General features: G+C 36.7%; 1 protein-coding gene across 5 annotated transcripts in view; it reads right to left on the bottom strand.

The window, feature by feature from the left end:
- The window catches only part of CABIN1 (calcineurin binding protein 1), a 112959-nt gene that overhangs the window by 94364 nt on the left and 766 nt on the right, over positions 1-17829 (bottom strand). For 3 of the 5 annotated variants that reach the window (XM_084538885.1, XM_084538889.1, XM_084538888.1), the window contains exons 2-21: positions 17268-17403; positions 16232-16297; positions 15691-15755; positions 15153-15245; positions 14671-14784; positions 14364-14498; positions 13917-14097; positions 12564-12693; positions 11501-11650; positions 10135-10427; positions 8935-9103; positions 8323-8459; positions 7716-7933; positions 6460-6538; positions 6041-6228; positions 5283-5429; positions 4348-4542; positions 3081-3317; positions 2234-2387; positions 1882-1997 (exon numbers count right to left, since the gene is read on the bottom strand). In XM_084538885.1, coding sequence (XP_084395011.1) covers positions 1882-1997; positions 2234-2387; positions 3081-3317; positions 4348-4542; positions 5283-5429; positions 6041-6228; positions 6460-6538; positions 7716-7933; positions 8323-8459; positions 8935-9103; positions 10135-10427; positions 11501-11650; positions 12564-12693; positions 13917-14097; positions 14364-14498; positions 14671-14784; positions 15153-15245; positions 15691-15693 — 2739 coding nt within the window. In that variant the 5' untranslated portion in view covers positions 15694-15755; positions 16232-16297; positions 17268-17403. The remainder of the gene's footprint in view (positions 1-1881; positions 1998-2233; positions 2388-3080; positions 3318-4347; positions 4543-5282; positions 5430-6040; positions 6229-6459; positions 6539-7715; positions 7934-8322; positions 8460-8934; positions 9104-10134; positions 10428-11500; positions 11651-12563; positions 12694-13916; positions 14098-14363; positions 14499-14670; positions 14785-15152; positions 15246-15690; positions 15756-16231; positions 16298-17267; positions 17404-17829) is intronic. The other 2 variants (XM_084538887.1, XM_084538886.1) reach the window with 2 other exon arrangements.

Raw genomic sequence — 17829 nt, 5'->3', positions numbered from 1 at the left:
CATGATTTAGATTCAGCACCTAGGAGCACTGCACCTGTACTACACTCAGGGTAAGGCTGAGTCTGGAAATAGGTTATCTATTTTCATGAAGTACAGTGCCTGAGCTAACAAGCCCCCTGGCCCCAGAGGCAAATCCATGCACAGTCAACTCAGGTGTACCAGCATTATGCTCCTAATACCAGGAAGACTGAGGAGAGTAGGATGCAGAGATAATCTAATAGTTCTACACTGAATCAGTCTCAGCTCAAACACTGTTCATTAGCTCCAGCCCTGCTGGGGTGAACTCTCTCCTGCAGAACCCCTCAGGCTCTCCAAACCATCCTTCCTAGCTGTCTAAATTACTGGCCTGGCCACAGCACTGCTCAGACGCAGAGGTAGATGGAGTCTGGCACTAGGCTGCAGCTAATAAGCTCCAGGGAGTGCTGAGTAGGGAAACAAAGAGATTCCAGAGTAGCTCTATGCAGAACTAATAACTGTCTTCTCTTGGCTGAAGGTAATAAGGCTTAGTGAAGTCAAGCTGAATCTGTGAAGTGCAACTGAAATACCCCTGTAGAGCACTACCCAATGAATGGCACAGTACTGTATTATCTGGGTTTTGCCAACAGCCAGGGTATCCCAGACTGCTACTCTGGATGGTGAAAAGCTGACTGAGATTCAGTTTCTAAGCTAAGGGAAAAAGTAAGGAAATAGCAATACACAGAAATATTCTGCTTCAACCATGGGAAACTTCTCAAGGAATTTTCTTGAAAAAGTCAATGAATGGGTAACTCCTTTCATCTAATAATGCTAAAGCATTACTGCCCAGACACACGTTTCTCAAGCACAATAGATTTTATAATGCGCTCATCTAAACAACAGAGCAGAAAATAGCCTTCAGACACAAGGAGAAGGACTGAATTAGCTCTTCATTCTGTCATATTTGTTCAATAGATTAGATCTATTTGCATAAGCTGAATTTATATTTATTTTGTAACATGAAGACAATAGAATCACTACTTTTCTCTGTCTGCAGTAAAAAAAATCAAAGCAGGTATAAATCAAAATACTCAAATTTATCAATAACAAAACAGCCAAAACATCATAGCTCCAGGACCAAATTCAGGTAACACCTCTGCCTTTCAAGGGACCACCGGCACTCCAGAAGCATAACTGGGGATAGACCACACCCTACAAATCTTTACTCTTGTGATTTAGAAGAAACAAATAACCAAGTTTAACTGCAAAATTCAAAACTGAATTTTCATCCAAGACATTCTTTTAAATACTAAAGAGTATTTACCTATATTGAAAAGCGTGCAAACTTTACATATTGGTTCTGTGATGTGAGCAACTGTAAATTCAGTAACAACTTTTTAAGATCACTATGATGAACACGGAATCCTACTTTTTTTTTTTAGCAGCATCTGTAAAGTAACACCTGCAGTGTTACTTTACTGAGTTTACATGAACTAAGTTGCTCGGCTTTGCTGCCAGCTATCCACATCCATTTTGACATCTTTGATAACACGTAGAAGGTATGTCAGAGCTTAGACCATTTACTAATTCTCATTTAAGATGTTTTTTATAGTACAAAGGTGGTTGTCCAAAGCCATCTCTTGCCTGACAATAAGTCCTGTATAGAAAGAATATAAATGTACAGGGGTTGGGGAAGCAAGCCTTGGCTATTCAGATTAAACCTACTAAAATGTTCACGTGTTTGGCAGCCAGAAGTAAAGTGGAATCTAAAGTGTATTTTTAACATGAAGACGCTAGCAAGCAGAAAACAGAAAACACCTTAATCTAATAAACTTTGAAGTTGTTCCCTGTTTTGAGATGGGTGTTGGCCAGATGATTTAGAGAGCTTCTTTCCAAGCTAAAGTATCCTACAATGCTAACACTTACATAGAATTTGAGAAGAGCACCATCTGAGTTGCAACACCAGGATCTTCTTCCCAAATACTCATGAGCAGTGTTCAGCAGCATGAGCGAAGAAGGCAGCATAGGTGTATCAGGACTCGCTGGAAGAGAGGAGTTAGTAAATATTTTAGTAGAACAGAACTGAGTTCAAACCAACTAGCCAAGGCTTCATCTGGCAAAAAAAAAAAAAAAGTTTCATCTGAGATAAGAAAGTGACATTTGTATATCCCTCTACTCCCGTCAGTCAGCAAGGTAACTTACAGGTTTCCTATTTACACTCCAGAGCTAGACAGTGAGAAGATCAGCTCCAATATGTAAAAGTGAATAACTAAATTACCTTCTTCTCCCTGGTTCTGCTGCTGCTGTTGGCAAAGGGACCGAAAAGCATCTTCCTCATGCTGGATGATCCTGTGTAGGATAATCCACGGAAGCACTGAGGAGACGTATGGCTCTTTTGGTTCTTCCTGGACTGCCATGCTGCAGTCAATGATCTAATAAAGAAGCATGCATTTCACACACAAAATGATACAAATTAAGAGTCAGGTGCGAGTCCTTCTCAAACAACCCAAAGATGGTAACGCATTCTATCCTAAGGAAATAATCTAAAATTAAATCTCAGTTTTTTGCAGTGAATAGGAGTAAAAAGTCCTATAAATAAGACCAGCTGGCATGGGGGAGGGTAGAATATGAATCCCCCCTACCCTGACATTCTCTTGCATCTTTTTTTTTTTTTTTCTTGAAAAACCCTTAGATTGGCCAGCACTTGCAAGCAACTCTACCATGTTCCTAAGGCTCATGAGATCTTGTTTTCTAGCCCAAAACATGTACAGCCAAGATAACACCATAACTTACAAACTGCAACCAAGACAGCTAAATCACCATTACAAACAGAGCATATGAAAATTGTTGTTCCCTGGGTTATTTTACTACCACTTGCTGATTACTTTAGTCAGCTTTGCATTTGAAAGTACCTACTGCTACAGATTCTAGAACAGGTGTGCTCAGTGCCTAACACACTGAAATGAAAATGAAGACTGAAGATAATGTTCATCTTCCTTTCTACCCCAACAAAAACATAACTCAAAATGTCACTGTGAACAGGTGGCAATTAAGACAGAAGCTACAATCACATCTAAGGCCTGTATCATGCAGTGCCTCTTTCCGAGTACAGGTGAACAGGTTACCTGAATCAGGTTGGTTGTTAATCGAACGAGGCTTGGCGTTATAGAAGGATCTTTCAGGATGCTGCTGTCTGACGACAATGAACCATCTATTCCTGTGAGCAGTTGTGTTACCGTAGCAACCCACTCTTCTTTAGCAGAGGCTGCTGTCATATTCATCATCTGCTGAATTGCTTCATTCAAGGCAACTTCTGAGCATTCAAAACATTGCTTGTAATCTTTCAGTTTGAGTAGGGAGTCCTAGGGAATGTAAATATGAAAAAGTCTATTGTAAGGATGAAGGGTTTATTTTAAAACATGAACACACAGCAGAGAAAAGCAATACGCTGTATAAAAGTAAGGTGCTTACTCTACTAAGTTTAAGAAAACACCTTCACATTAAAGGACAACAGGAGGTGCACGGGCCCTGGACGATAAATATACAAACATGATCTAAATTTCTGAATATCATCACTGAATCTTTCTGCTAGAATAAGAGAGGCATGAAATACAAATTTTCAAGAAGGTGATGTCTACAGGCTTAATGAATTCTAACCATATGCAGTTTATGATCTTGGGCAACCATTTTACCATAACTTTATAAATATCAAAGCGGCAACTACAAGGCCAGCATTGTATCAACATCCTCCTGCTTCTTTATACTCTGCCAAGCTTGGGTAAACGAGATGGCATGGAAACTGTCAGATTTGGCTCAGTCCAGCTAAAAATCAGTCCTTTTTTTTTTTTTGTGCAGCCTTTTTTTCCCCCCCCTTGAAAACCTGACAGGCTCAAACTATTCCAATAGCTGAGGTCACTCATACACTTATTTTCAGTGTCACATGAACTGAATCTATAGCCATTATACTGGATATATGTATTAACACTTTATCATTCATGCAGGACAGGTACACTAGATCATAAAAATCATTTATATGCTACATAGCTTTTTAAGTTTCAGGTTCAGAACAGCTGTAAATCACCAACAGTCAACAATAACAAAAGCTGCAAGTATTCACAGCAGATGTAGATAACATGAATCCAGACACTAGATGTTTCTGCAAATGATTCAAGTTTATTTGAATTTAGAATTTTTCTGGCCATTTCAAATAGACATCAGACATCTTGTATCTGCAGTTAGCAAAAACTGACATACTTCTAATGATGTTGATAAAACTATGCTGTTCTGACCATTTACAGATTTGGTTCCATGTTCTGCTTTGTAAATAAGACTCATTAACCATTAACATCCACTCTAGAAATCCTTTCATCCTGTTCCCAGGACAAAACAAACCTGTAGGAGAAGCAGCTGTGCTGGTCTCTCTGGTATGGATGTTACAAATTCCAGATGTTTTGCTCTTCCAAAACCATTAAAACATAAAGTTGGATGAAGCAGATGCACCACTGCATTATAATCCCCTGCCTCATACAGTCGCTGGATCTCTTCCAAAGACTGGCATCTCTCCAGAGATTTTAGGTTCTTATCAATCTGTAAACATCACAGATAGCACAATCCAACCTTTGTCTTTACGTACATTTGACTAGTGGCATTTTACCTAGCAGTTCAGCTGTAAAGCTATGTTAACTCTACAGTTATATCCAGGAACATAAAACAGGAAGAAAACACCTACTATGTAACACTTAAGCTGTTCCACATATTTTAAATTATTACTTAGTACATGACTATAGTGCTATAATGACTATATTTTTTTGTCTCAAATTCCCAAATCATGCATTTCTACACTGCAAATATACATCCATCAAATGGACTTCAAACTGAAGTTGGCATAACCTGGGTTGGAGTTTATCTCCCAAAACAGCAACAGAAAGAATAGAAGATGGACAACCTTTTATTTAAATATATATGCAAATTATTATGTGGAAAAAATCGACTGCTGAAGTAAGAAGCTCATTTAGCCATCAGTGAAAGTTATGTTCATAGAACAGAAAATAAAACATTGGTTTAATAATTTTTTGCTGCACCTAACAGTTGCTCTAATAGAAATATGTTGCATAGAATCAATCTTAAGTTGTACAGGATAAACAGCTCCAAAAGGCCATCTGCTTGAAAAGATGCTGGCCATAACATCATCATTAAACTATGAACCTGTTCGTTCACTCTTAGAAAAAAATCTAGAACAGATATGGTAAAATTTCCATGACAAAAGAGCTAATTCATAGATGGCCTTTGAAACTGGAAGGGGTAGAACACTGCAAGTCAATTCTTACCTCTTCTAAAGAAACAACAGAATCAACATGTAGATTAGGTAACCGTATTGTGATGCATTCATTGTCAGCCTTAGCTTGCATTGCAGTGGAGTTCTGTAGCATTTCAGTGCAGATATCATAGTTTTCAAGTGCCTGTTCCATGTCTCCCTACAGAAGCAGTACAGTGGGGAGAGAAAAAAAGAGAAAACACACAATGAACCTCAACAGTTTTGTCTGCAGCAAGGTTTCCCAAACACGTACAAAGTGTATAAATTCAGTGCAGGCACTGCCAGTTTGATTATTGCACATCCTCCCACATGAAAACAAATCCAAACCAAACCGAAAAAAAAATGCATCTTAGCAGTGACTTTCATAGGAGTTAAAACAAATCAGAGAAACAGAATTCAAGTTGCACGAATATGAAAGATTAATTTAGATTGACTAAAATACTGTTCTTTTAAGAACACAGAAGCATAAAACAGTGGAAATAATCCTTCCATTTGTACAAATCAAAACACTGAGTCAAGAAACATTCTTTTATTCTGCAAGGTGAATGCATTCCATTTGCTCTGTCCAACCGAAGTACATACTGAAGTTGAGTGGTCACAAATGAAATGAAATGCAAGCTGCACAGGCAGAAGTTAACTCAGTGTATCTGAAGAAAAGATGGCAATAGCCCTAAAATAATTCTCATTTTCCAAATCAACTGCAGCATTTCTGGACATTACTTTTTAATTGCTGGGAGAAGTTTTATTTTTTAAAACACACGTAAAACAAACCTGAAGTGCTAGAAAGCGAGCTTTCAGCCAATACACCCGAGTGACAAACTCCATCCAGCCTTCCTCAAATAAATCTCGCTGTGAGGATGCGAATGACAGCTGAAGCAGGTCTCCCAAGAAATGAATTCCTGGGAAGTCAGGACCAAACTTTCCATTGACAGAGGCAGCAGGGCAATTTCGGGGAGCAACTGCAAATCAATTGTTTTATGATAAGGTTACTAGCATCCCATGAAAAGAGTCCCACATACAAATGTTTCAAAAGTACTACTTGAAGGCAAACAATTGATAGACCTATAATACGCACCTTTCAGTTCTGTATTTTAAGAAAAGATAACTCCCAAATCCAGTGAATTCCTAGAAAAATTTCTTCATTTACCTATAGCATTTTTATTCTGAGGAAAGAAACACCTGACTCTCACCTGTAGAGCTCTTTCCTTTTGTCAGTAGCCACTGATCTAATTGCAGTTCCATGCAGGAAAGGCTCATCAACATCATATCCTGCAAAAGAAGTGCGAAGATATTAAACAAATAATTCAGAATATGGTAGCAGCACTGACATTTGAGATGTAAAAAGTCATCATCTCCATGAGATTGAGTATGTATTCTAGTCTTACCAGCTTATTAATGCTTGATGGATAAAGTTCAGAAGTATGATAAAAATCATGTCACCATGGATATCTACCAGGTGGTTTTGTGCAGTGAAGAATATACTATTTGCTGATTACATTCACAGGGCTACAGATCTGTCTGTAAAATCTAGATGCTTACGAAAAGTTTCAAAGGTCCATAGTGCATGTTACCAGAATAGCCCTTTGTAGCCTTAAAAACCCCAAACTTATTACACTCAGGATAGTTTAGAGAATGAGTTTAAAATACATTCAAGGATTAAAGTCACTGTCCTCATGCTTTCTCTTCTTTTAAATGGCATAACACGAAGCGTTACATACTAGCAAGATGTTATGCAATCATAGTGACAACCCAATAAACACATTTGTAAACATTTAAATTTGTTCAGTAAAAGGGTATGTATACATGAAAATACACAGAAATACAATAGTTACATACCAGATGTATACAAATTTTAACATCTGCTAAATAATACGTTTTTGTTTGTTTTTTTAAACTAAATCAGTGGAGCACAGTTTTCAGAAAAATCAGTAGAAACACTTGATATTAAATATATATTTATTTTACTTCCATTTGTCACTGTAGCTTGCTTCTAATATAGCCTGCATTTTTTTTTTTAACTTTATTTAGAGCAGAAATGCTGACCCTCAAACAATGTGAACAAAACAAAATTCTGTCATATCAGAAGCAAAGGGAGGGAAGGAAAAGAAAGAGCAACAACAGAACAAAGGAATAAAAACTATTTAAGTATCTAACATACAAATTACATCTATATGCTTATATACGCACATGCTGTCTATATACAGAGTATTCATACATACAGTATCACACAGATATGTTCAGGAGCTCAGGAACAAACAGTTACATGAGCTGCAGTAGGTATACCACAGTTTATGGAAGATGCAACAGCTAGCACAAGCAGCTCCCCAGAAAGAGCTAAGGAAAGCCTGCAGCTAATTGCTGGATTTTGGTTAGGTACTTTCAGTGCACAGAGAGAAACATAGTGGCAATGAAACAGAAAATGTAATACAGAAAAATGTTTCATTACCTTGATATGCTGATTACTTGAGTCCCTCAGTAATGGATTGGGAAGACTACTGCTGTGCTTTCTCCAGCTATTATAGATGCTAAGGACCACCTCAGACAAGCCAGGAGGCCACTTCACCAGGAACTTTTGGCTAATGACTTTCAAATATCTCATCATGAGTTCCAAGATCCCACCATTGTTTAGGTTATCCAGCAAGAATTCATGAACATCCTGTTTCTCTAGAAAGCACATAAACACAAAGCCAAACATGATTAAGGTCAAGACAAACCATGATTTGAAACAAATTAGTTTCAACAGCATATTTTGCACTAAGCTTACAAAAAGGCCACAGCAGTCCTCCTGCACTGCATAAATGCAAAACTAAGTATCCTAATATGCTTAAGTGGGAGACTCCATGCAATACAGCTCTTGCACACAGTAAATAAAGAGTCTCCAAGACTTCAATAAAATTACATTACCAACCAAGATAGCTCCTCGCCATGAAGTTATACTTTTTAAATAGCATATTTATTTGCATCTTCTAGATGTAAGATAGGAAAATACAGAAAATAAAGCATACAAGATGAAAGAAACAACAGAGAAAAGGTTGTTATAATGAAATCCTTACCAGATTCCATAAAAGTTGTAGAATCAAATGACATTCTATGTGGTCCAACATGCTGGAAATTCTCTTCTTTGATCTCTGACTGCACCTCATAGTTATTAAAAGGGTCTTCCTCCTCCTCTGGATCTAATTTTCTTAACCTGTATAAAAGCGTGGGGCAAAAAACACTATACCAACAAAGTCATCATTCTTTATTTCACGAATAAATCAAACATAAGCGTGGCACATTGTGCATATTTTAATTGTGAAAGCACAGTAACCGAAGCACACTCAGATTTACATCCAGTTCCCAAATTTTGTCCAAACCAAGAACACCTTGTTTGTTGATCTTGCCCAATTTGACATTGTCTTCTAATTGTCTTCTAAACCATTGTCTGCATTGTCTTCTAATTGTTTCACATTAACAAAAGCTTTCTAGTTTGTAAATTAGGTTGTAGTAGTTTTCACTAAAAACAGTTTTATTAAACTTACGAAAAACTGCATTGCATGTCCTTTAAAAAATAGCATGGATATAGTGGTTTTAAGGTTGAGCCATATCAACCAACCTGAAGCCCAAACAGCCTCCTCTAATTAGCTCTTGATACTCCCAAGATGCAAGTTATTTCTGTACCATACCTGGAAGGAAGGAATTTCACCAATAGTTCCTGAAAGTCAACCTTCTCCTCTTTTTTACACTTAGTGTTTCGGACTCTAGCAGATCTCCGTTTTGCTGTTTCACCACTATCTTCTGTAATTCTCCTTCTCTTCACCCCTTTCTTGGATTTATCTCCTGCAGATATATCACCTAAAAACAGAATTAAAATAAATAAATAAATAAATAAATAAATAAATACTGACAGATTAAACTGACAAAGAAGTGGATAACCATTTTAGAAAAAGTAATGAGAAGGTACTCTAGAATAGAATACTCTATTTTCCTTCTGAAAACAGCATAATTTTTTTTTTTTAAAAACAACAGAATATAAACTGGCTATGGTATTTTGCTTAAAAATGCTGTTCTGAAGCAAAAAGCAGACTTCTTACTGAAAACTCTGCATTTCATTATTCATTATAAATCATTATTTTAGTCTCAAGAAGCTTCTGCAATGAGAATCAGAGGAGTCTGCCTTTACCTCCAACACCATTTGTAAATTCCCATGAATATCAATACTGGTAATTCCTTGAGAGTTTTAGATATGTAAATACATAATACAATTACACAATAAAATATTCAAACCTCTTGATACAAGTTTCAAATAAACATAGCTGACAGCTTGGTTCTCTCAGGTCCTTAAAGTTACACATAAAAGCAGAATAACCAAGTCTTATCTTTTTATGCAACTGCTCATTCATTTCTAAGGAATCCAAGACTCTACACCATCAGCAGTTTGATATGCAACACTGCTGGAAAGGAGATATGATTCTTCCTTTTTTCAGTCTGAGATTAGAAGCATAAGTCAATAGAACAAAAACAGGAGGGGTTAGATACTCCTGCACTGGTGTAACAATTAAAAACAAACCAACCTGACTCCCAGATCCATTAGATAGGAAAGAAGTCCACTGCCCTGAACACCCATCCCATGTCTGAGTTGCCAGTCAGTGATTTTCAGACAGTTTAGGTGGCTTACCTTTTCCAGTTCAAACAGATAACAGATAACTTTATATGGTAGAAAAAAAGTGAAGTTGTGTTCTATGCTATACACATGCTAAAAAGTTTCTGAATCCACCAACAAGCAGTTCAGAGACAGTATTTCCCAGTGTATTCTGTAGTGCTTTTCTGTAGCGCTTCTAGTACCCAGATAAGTAGGAAAAATCACAAATCTTAAACTGAAGTACCTTGCTCACCTACAGTAGCTCCTGGTTCCAATAGATTCTGACTGTGGCTTGGAAAATTAGTTGTTGCTGGAGTATAAGATAACACAGGGTCTGCAACTGTCACCACTGCACTAGTGCTGACAGGAGTTGGCTGAATAACACTGACAGGAGTAGAGGTAGGAGAAACAATCAAATGTTGAACCGGGTCTCGGTACTCTGACAGATCAATTCTCTTTCCCAGACTGGGTCGTGGAGGATCACATGTTGTGAGGTGGTGATACATGGCAAGTAAAGCTTCTCCTAAACACTTCCATCTGCACATGAAAACACAACGGTGTCATAACTTCATTAGTTCCTGTCACATTATTTCTTAAATTGTATTTACAAGCCTAATAGCATTCAACATTGTCTTTCCCTAATAATTAGAGGTAGCAAGAACAGCTTTTTCAGAAGAATACATGTAATCTGAGAGTCAAAATCTGTTACACAGCTAGAGAGGCTGGAGAATATCTTCCAGTATTCTTGTCATATGGACTATTGACTGTTCCAGGCCTGGAAGAGAGGTCCTTAATATCTTTGCTTCTTGAATGCACCACTATAAAACAAAGAACAAAATATGGCAACAGAGAAAAGTTTTCAGAGGAAACTGGTGCATCAGCTGAAGTAGGAAGGAAATGTCAGTCAGTGTGCCTAGTCTCAGAAAATGTCTTTCATGAATAAAAGATCTATGCAGTAGTTGCTGAAGAAATTACTCTGTACTGAACTGTGAAAAAAAGAAAGCAGTGTCAAAAGAAACATTTTCAGATTCTGCATTTAATCAACAACAGTAAAAAATCACCCTTATCTACAAGTAGACATAGCTTCTCTGCAAGACAACCTACATGCAGAGTCCATCAATGTTCCATGAAAATGTGCAATAAAAAATAACCCTTTATACCTTAATAAAGAAGTATTTAACAACTTAATAGTATCCTTATATCTTGCTGCAAATAAAGAACAGCAATTTGTTCACAAGTTTTCAGCATACCAATAGTAAAAAATGTTTTTTTAAAACCTAAACTTACTTTGAAGTTCTTGTTCAAACTAGTCAAACATAAAATCCAGTAATACAGCTGGAACGATTGCAAAATCATTCTCAGTTAAGATTTTTTAACATCAGTCCGAAGTTCTAATTCAAAGGTTGAAAGTTGATAGATATGTGGCTTACAATAAAATTGTAAGCAGACCAAAACAACCTACAGACTCGTAACATATGGAAGTATTCTTCTTTTATTTTTTATTTTTTTAAAGCAATAAAAGCCTTCTGAATAAGCTTAAAGTGCAACACAGATGTCAGCATAAGTAGCTTCTGATAAACCTGTTAGAAACAGAAAATATGAAGACCTACGTGAAGAAGGGAATTGGCTGGACCAGTCTGAGGTCTGGTTCTCTGTCTCGCACTAGCAAAGCCTGTCTTTTCTTACGTAGCTCCAGTGCTTCATCTATGATTCTTCCTGTTTCAGCTGTACTCACATTTACATTATGGATAGACATGTCACTAGGAAATATTAAGAAATGAAGAAAAGGGTTTGATTTTTTAAAACACAGATTCATTTTATATTTTCCTATAATGTAACAAAAATAAAGGGTTAAAACATGCATTAAAGAAACATTATTTTGCAAACTTTATAGCCTACAGTAAAAGTGTTCACCACCAGAAATCTCTGCTCTGTTAAAAATTAAGAAATAAGTTTAGATTGTCCTACTCTGTTTCCCAAATACTGAGAAATGAAAGGAAAGCGGTAGGTACTGTTTTCTTTCTTGAGCAGTGATAACTTAGAAATTCATGGTTCAGAAAAAAAAAATGTACTTCTGAGAAACTCCTTTCGTTCCAAAGTGCTACTCTGAACAATTCACGTAACCACAAAAAAATTGGAGTTGAAAATCATCTTGTATATTGCAAGTCTAGGAATGAATTTTTGAAAGTTAAAAATAGTCCACTCTCTCAGAGATACCACAATCCAGAAACAAAAGCCAAGTGGCTGAAAGCCTTGGCTTAATTCAGCATGCAATTAATTTTAATAGCCAGACGTAAGATAGCTTAATAAATCAGGATCTCTTTAAGTAAACAGAACCTTCTGTGAAGTTATGCATTCTCTTCTAAATCTTCACTCTAAATACTCTGTTTTCACATTTCAGATGTTAGAATATAAAAGTTCAGTTACCTTGGGCAGATCCCATAAGTTTTATGGGCCTCTACTTTCTCCCTGACATCCTGTCGGTAGCTGCAACATTTAGCTTTTTTTTGTTGTTGCTGTTGTTGTTTTTTGTTTAATTTAAAAGATAAGTGTTTAAAAGTGTCATCAAGACACTGTTATAGCTTAAAGCATTATATCACACCGGCTTTTCTGAACTACCTGAGCCTAAAATTCACACTCCAAACTCAGCACTGACTCTAAGATGACACCCACCATTTGAGGAACATCCTTAAAGAATCTTTCCGGAGGCAAGGTTGCTCCTCAAAGATCTTCTCCTTCAGAACCAATCCTTTGCTGTACAGACAATCTTTTTCCAAGGCTTTGCAGATAAAGTACAAACATGCTGACAGAGAAATGAAAATTGAATGGTCAATTGCTACTTTGGCTCACTCAAACGATCCCATTTCTGGGCTTCACATATACCACTAAACTCCATCTGAACATGACGTTTAGAGAAACCAATAGCTTTGTAACGTGTCAGATAACGACATCCATGAAAATACAGTTAAAACAACCTATTACCTCTTCTCAAGTATTACATCTAGGAAAAAAAGCACATTAATTTTGTTTGAACACTTGCTGTACATTTTTTGTTTACTTTTAAGACTCCCAGTCCTGCACAAAGAGTATTAGAATTTTGTAAAATGGAATCACAAATGTTTACCATGTTCATGGTTATCAAATGTCTTCCACTACTGCAATAAGCAGTGAATCCCTCCCAGGCTTTTGCTCACATGTGAAACTACATAAAGAGAATTCGGTTTTACAGCTTCCAGACTGACAGACAGCTCTTCTGGAGCAAAAGTGAATTTACAATACAGTTACTCTGAAAACAGTGAAGTGATTCTTTCTAAGAACTGAAAGACTATTTATTGACTTGTCTGGGCTACAGAAGACACAGTCCAAAGCTCAAAGTCAAAACATGACTTGCTAAGGATCAAATCCCGTTAGCCAAGCAAGTCACAGAAGACCTAACAGCTGACGGACTCTGGAGTAGAAAATTCAAATACCCTTAATTCAGACCTCATTTATCATTGACAATATGTTCTGCAGTCCATATCAAACACTTAACATGTCAACAGCACATCCTTTGGTGAAAAATAGCCCACTTGACACCTGATGGAACACAGAGGTCTGACAGTTTTCATTCCCCTTCCTCTTCCTCTTATACACCACTCGTGATTTTGTCTACTGAACTAACAAACATGCTAGTTAGGTATTTGTTGCTGTTGTTTTTTGTTTGTTTTTGTTGTTGGTTTTTGGAGGTGGAGTTTGTTTTTGTTTTAAAGAAAGATATTTTAACACCAAAAGCAGAGATCCAACACCAAAATGCAGATCCACTCATATTTCTTGATAAACACCATACCGGGCATTTATTTGTAGGACAACCAGAATTCATACAAATCATCACTTATCATGAAGTAAAAATCTTCACCACATCCTAACATACTGCATGCCTATGAGAGATATATTTTTCTCATTTACAATTGCATTGTGTTACAATATTTTAACATGAAATTACACGTTTCTTCAGATTTTTTTTTAAAGGATTTCTATTGTACTTACTTGTGTAGTCACTGAGTGTGTACAAGACTGTGATAAGGTTATCTAAACAAGGCCAGTGATCAGGATTACACCTGAGACCTTCTTCGAAAGCATGACGAGCCAAAGGTAGGCGGATGAGTTTTATTGCCACACGACCAATTTTATACCATAGGTTGACATCAGTAGAGTCTAGCATTACAGCCTAGAAAGCAGAACAGACAATATTGGTCACATTTCAGATGTGACATTGGTCACATGCATAACTGCTTGTTTACAGAGACTGTCCCTGCTTTAGTTTTACACTGAGGCACTACTGGCTTGGGGACTGAATGGTGAGCATATAAAGTCAGAAAGCACACAGAACTCAGACCTATATACAAACGAGGTGTGCTGAGACGGGTACACTTGTATTTTGGCAAGTTGTTGCAAACATCAAGGCACCAGTATTTTATTTCAGCTGTACTGTACCTCCAAATAAAACTCCATGGCTGTCTCTAAGTCATCCCTCTGTGCTGCCAGTTGTGCTAGGTTTTTATAGGTGGAATATTTTAACATCAAGCCTGGATGTTTCAGCCCTTCTTTCTCGTCACCAGAAAGAACTGCCTAGAAACAGTAAAATAAATGCAACATGGGCATTAGGAATTAGTCAAATTAAAAATAGCAACAAAAAACTTGCCAAGTGAGAACACTGACATTTGTAATTAGCCAGTAAGAAATTAAGTCATACAAAATATAATAACAGTTTATAGAGTTTCATTCTCTGAAGGTCACTGACCTCTCGCAAAAGACGAATCTCAAGCAGTTCGTGATAAGCTTTAGCAGACTCTTCAAACCGGTCATGTTTCTGAAGGTCCAAAGCTTTGTGATACAAAGCAAAAGCTTCTGCTTCCTGTAGTTTAAAAAGTTAGAACATATTCTGTGGGTAATTTTATCAAATATAACAACAACATTATTATTTTTAAGCAAAATTGGATTATTTCATGCTTTTATTTCACCATTTTTCAGACTAGCTTCTGAAAAGATACGGTGCCTTTAATAGTACTTACTACTGCATATTAAGTCTTCACCCAAAAGAACACTAGCCTTACTAATTCAGTACAACTCAAATGAATTTAGGTTGATAAAGGAAGGTTGAAGAGGTAAGTTATTAACAAAACTTTCTTAAGAACAAAAAATTATGGATAAACAACCTCTTCAACAAGAGAGGACAAAATTCCCACCCATTATGTCACTTCAGAAAACTGTGCGTTTACTTACTTGTGCTTCCTTTGTCTGTGTTTTATGACTTTTGAAGGTACCTTCATAGTCATCCTCAATTGTGGAGCTTGCGTTTAGTGCTGCAATTCTAATCTAGAATGACAGTTGAGATTCCACAAGAACCGTTACATCTACACGAGTCTCGGTTTCTCTTGCAAACTGTTTGGTTGGTTGGTTTTTAAAAAACACTTTACTTGGCAAACACACTATATTGTGAGGTCCCTGCATAATGCTACAAGAGCTGCAATGAATTTAGGCGTCACTAATACAATATATACAAATGATAACACATCAAAATCTCTTCCCCAAAGTCAGCTAAAAACAAAGTTAAAATTTCAAATGTCTTTCGAGTAATAGCTTCCCTAGAAAGCACAAAATATATTACAGGGATGCTTTTCAATTTCTTAAATTTATAAATTGCTACAATCACTCTGAAACCAACATTCTTATTATAACAATTTATTCTTTCTTATTTCTCAGAAAGAGAAAGTTTTCAAGTTCCAAAACATCTTGAACACCATGTCAAGTAAGCCCTTACCATGTTTGTAAATATTCACACTGTCCTTCTCCAGGATTAGCAGGGAGTGCTAAACACTAGAAAGTCTGGAAAGCAAATTGGATTAGAATATTTATTCCATCCATAAAGGAAGCATTCAGAAGTAAAAGACAGGCTAGATTTACTTTAAGCAATAACCAATTAACTGTCCTATGTCACCCTGCCCCCCCATGCCAAGAGACAAATTGCCCTACCATGTAAAAACAACATTAAAGTTAAAATTAACTAAAGACAGAGAATAAACTACAAAGTTAAGCATGCTCATTACTTCAGGATGGCTTTCCTAGTGGTGATGGGGTAGGGGAAGCATTGGCAACGTAGTTAAAGCTGTAAGGTTATTTGGTTAGCATATATTGAATTAACCCACATTATAGTAACATTAAAACATGAATCCCTGAAATGACAAAAAACTCACAAAGGAAAAGCTTCTTGTGTACACTGGCATTACATGAGCATGAATCATTACAGCTTATGAAATTTCTCTCCCATTAATTAAAATAAAAACGTAGAACTTTTCCTGTACCTTTCATCTGCAACACAAAGCAGGGTGCTCTCTCAAGTCTCTAAGAATCAGCAAGTGCCATGGTTTCTAGAACAGGAAATGAAAAAATGGAAAAGCCACCCAAGTCCTGTTGACTTTGCAGCAGATCACAGTGGCTACTCATTACTCGAAATACTGTCTGCACCTAGAAATTATTCTGATTTAAAATGTTTTTATTACTGCTATCCCTGTTACAAGTCACAGCCACTGCATACGCACTTAGACCTTTTATTTTTATACATTTCTAGAAATTGAACTTTTACTAACTAGTATTTCTTCATTCTGCAGGAGAGGTACTAATATTTTCAGTCTTTTTACCATTAATAAGAAGCTTGAAAGGGAAAATACAGATTATAAGTGTGAAAGTTGTTTTTCCACAGAATTAAACCCAAATTTATATTCTATAAACTGCTTGAAACATGTTAGCAAAAGCAAAACACTATGGAGTTTTGTGTGGCTTTTTTTTTTTTAAAGAAAAAAAAGCTTCACTCTTATGTGTAAAGCCTTTCCATCAACTGAAACAGAGATGACACATGCAGAACAGGCTAAAAACTGTCTTTAATATTGGAGACCACATTAATAGAAGAATAATTCCAAAATTAACCGCAGCAGGAAGTAGTGGGAGTTTTGAAATATAAATTGAATTCATACATTATCATGATTAGTTCTGCTTGTAGAAAAAAATGTGCTTTTTCATTAATTTCATCAGTTCAGCAGGTACTTTGTTTGCCCACACACTATTTACTTTACCTGCAGCTAAATCAGACTGACAACTACACAGCAATAAAGCATTTTTCCTTTTAAGTCACTCACTGAACATTAATAAAACATCAAAGACAATAATCCCTTGTCTATATTGCACATGTAGAAAATACATGCAGAGACTAATGGTATCTCTTTTCAAAAGTATTGAACGCCCCAGGTTTTGACAGAAAGTGCAGACACAACATCTAGGCAAATAAGGCTGTACGATCAAATCAATTAGATGTTTAAACTGAGGATTTTTAAGTTCACTTACAAATACGCCCATCTGCAGAAACGCATTCGATGCCTTTGCTGAATCACATAGTCTTGTTTAAGACTGTACCAAAGTCAACAGGAAAGTCTACAATCAGTAGTTTACTTCCATGGCTGGACTGCCAATGAGACTGCAACTACAGAAAAGGCGAGGAAACAATTTTAATCCTACTTTAGTTTAAATGAGACGTTTGTGACAAATATTTAGCAGCTCTTCTCTCTGGTGGTCACAAATTGAGACCACAAAACCAAACAGAGTGCAATGCCGCTGGAAACAGGACAAAGACGCAACCTTTACACAGCTTTTACACTGCTATGCTAGGCAAGTGGGGTTTGGGGCTTTTTAAGCCAGGCACTGGATGTGCATGTTATCCTGACTGCGGACTGAGTTACAACAGCCTCAGAATATCTCAGAATAAAGTTAAGTCACAATAAGAACTTTCGGAGCAACACAGCGGCATCAGTTAGGCAGGGAAAAACAATCAGTCCAAACCACAAAACTTTACAATCCGTTTGAAATCTTTCAGTTGCAAGAGTGTCTTTGCTATTAAACTGTGGTTATT

This window comes from Aythya ferina, assembly GCF_964211825.1.
Source record: "Aythya ferina genome assembly, chromosome: 17".
Classification (NCBI taxonomy): domain Eukaryota; kingdom Metazoa; phylum Chordata; class Aves; order Anseriformes; family Anatidae; genus Aythya; species Aythya ferina.
This window is presented reverse-complemented; position numbering and strand designations above follow the sequence as displayed.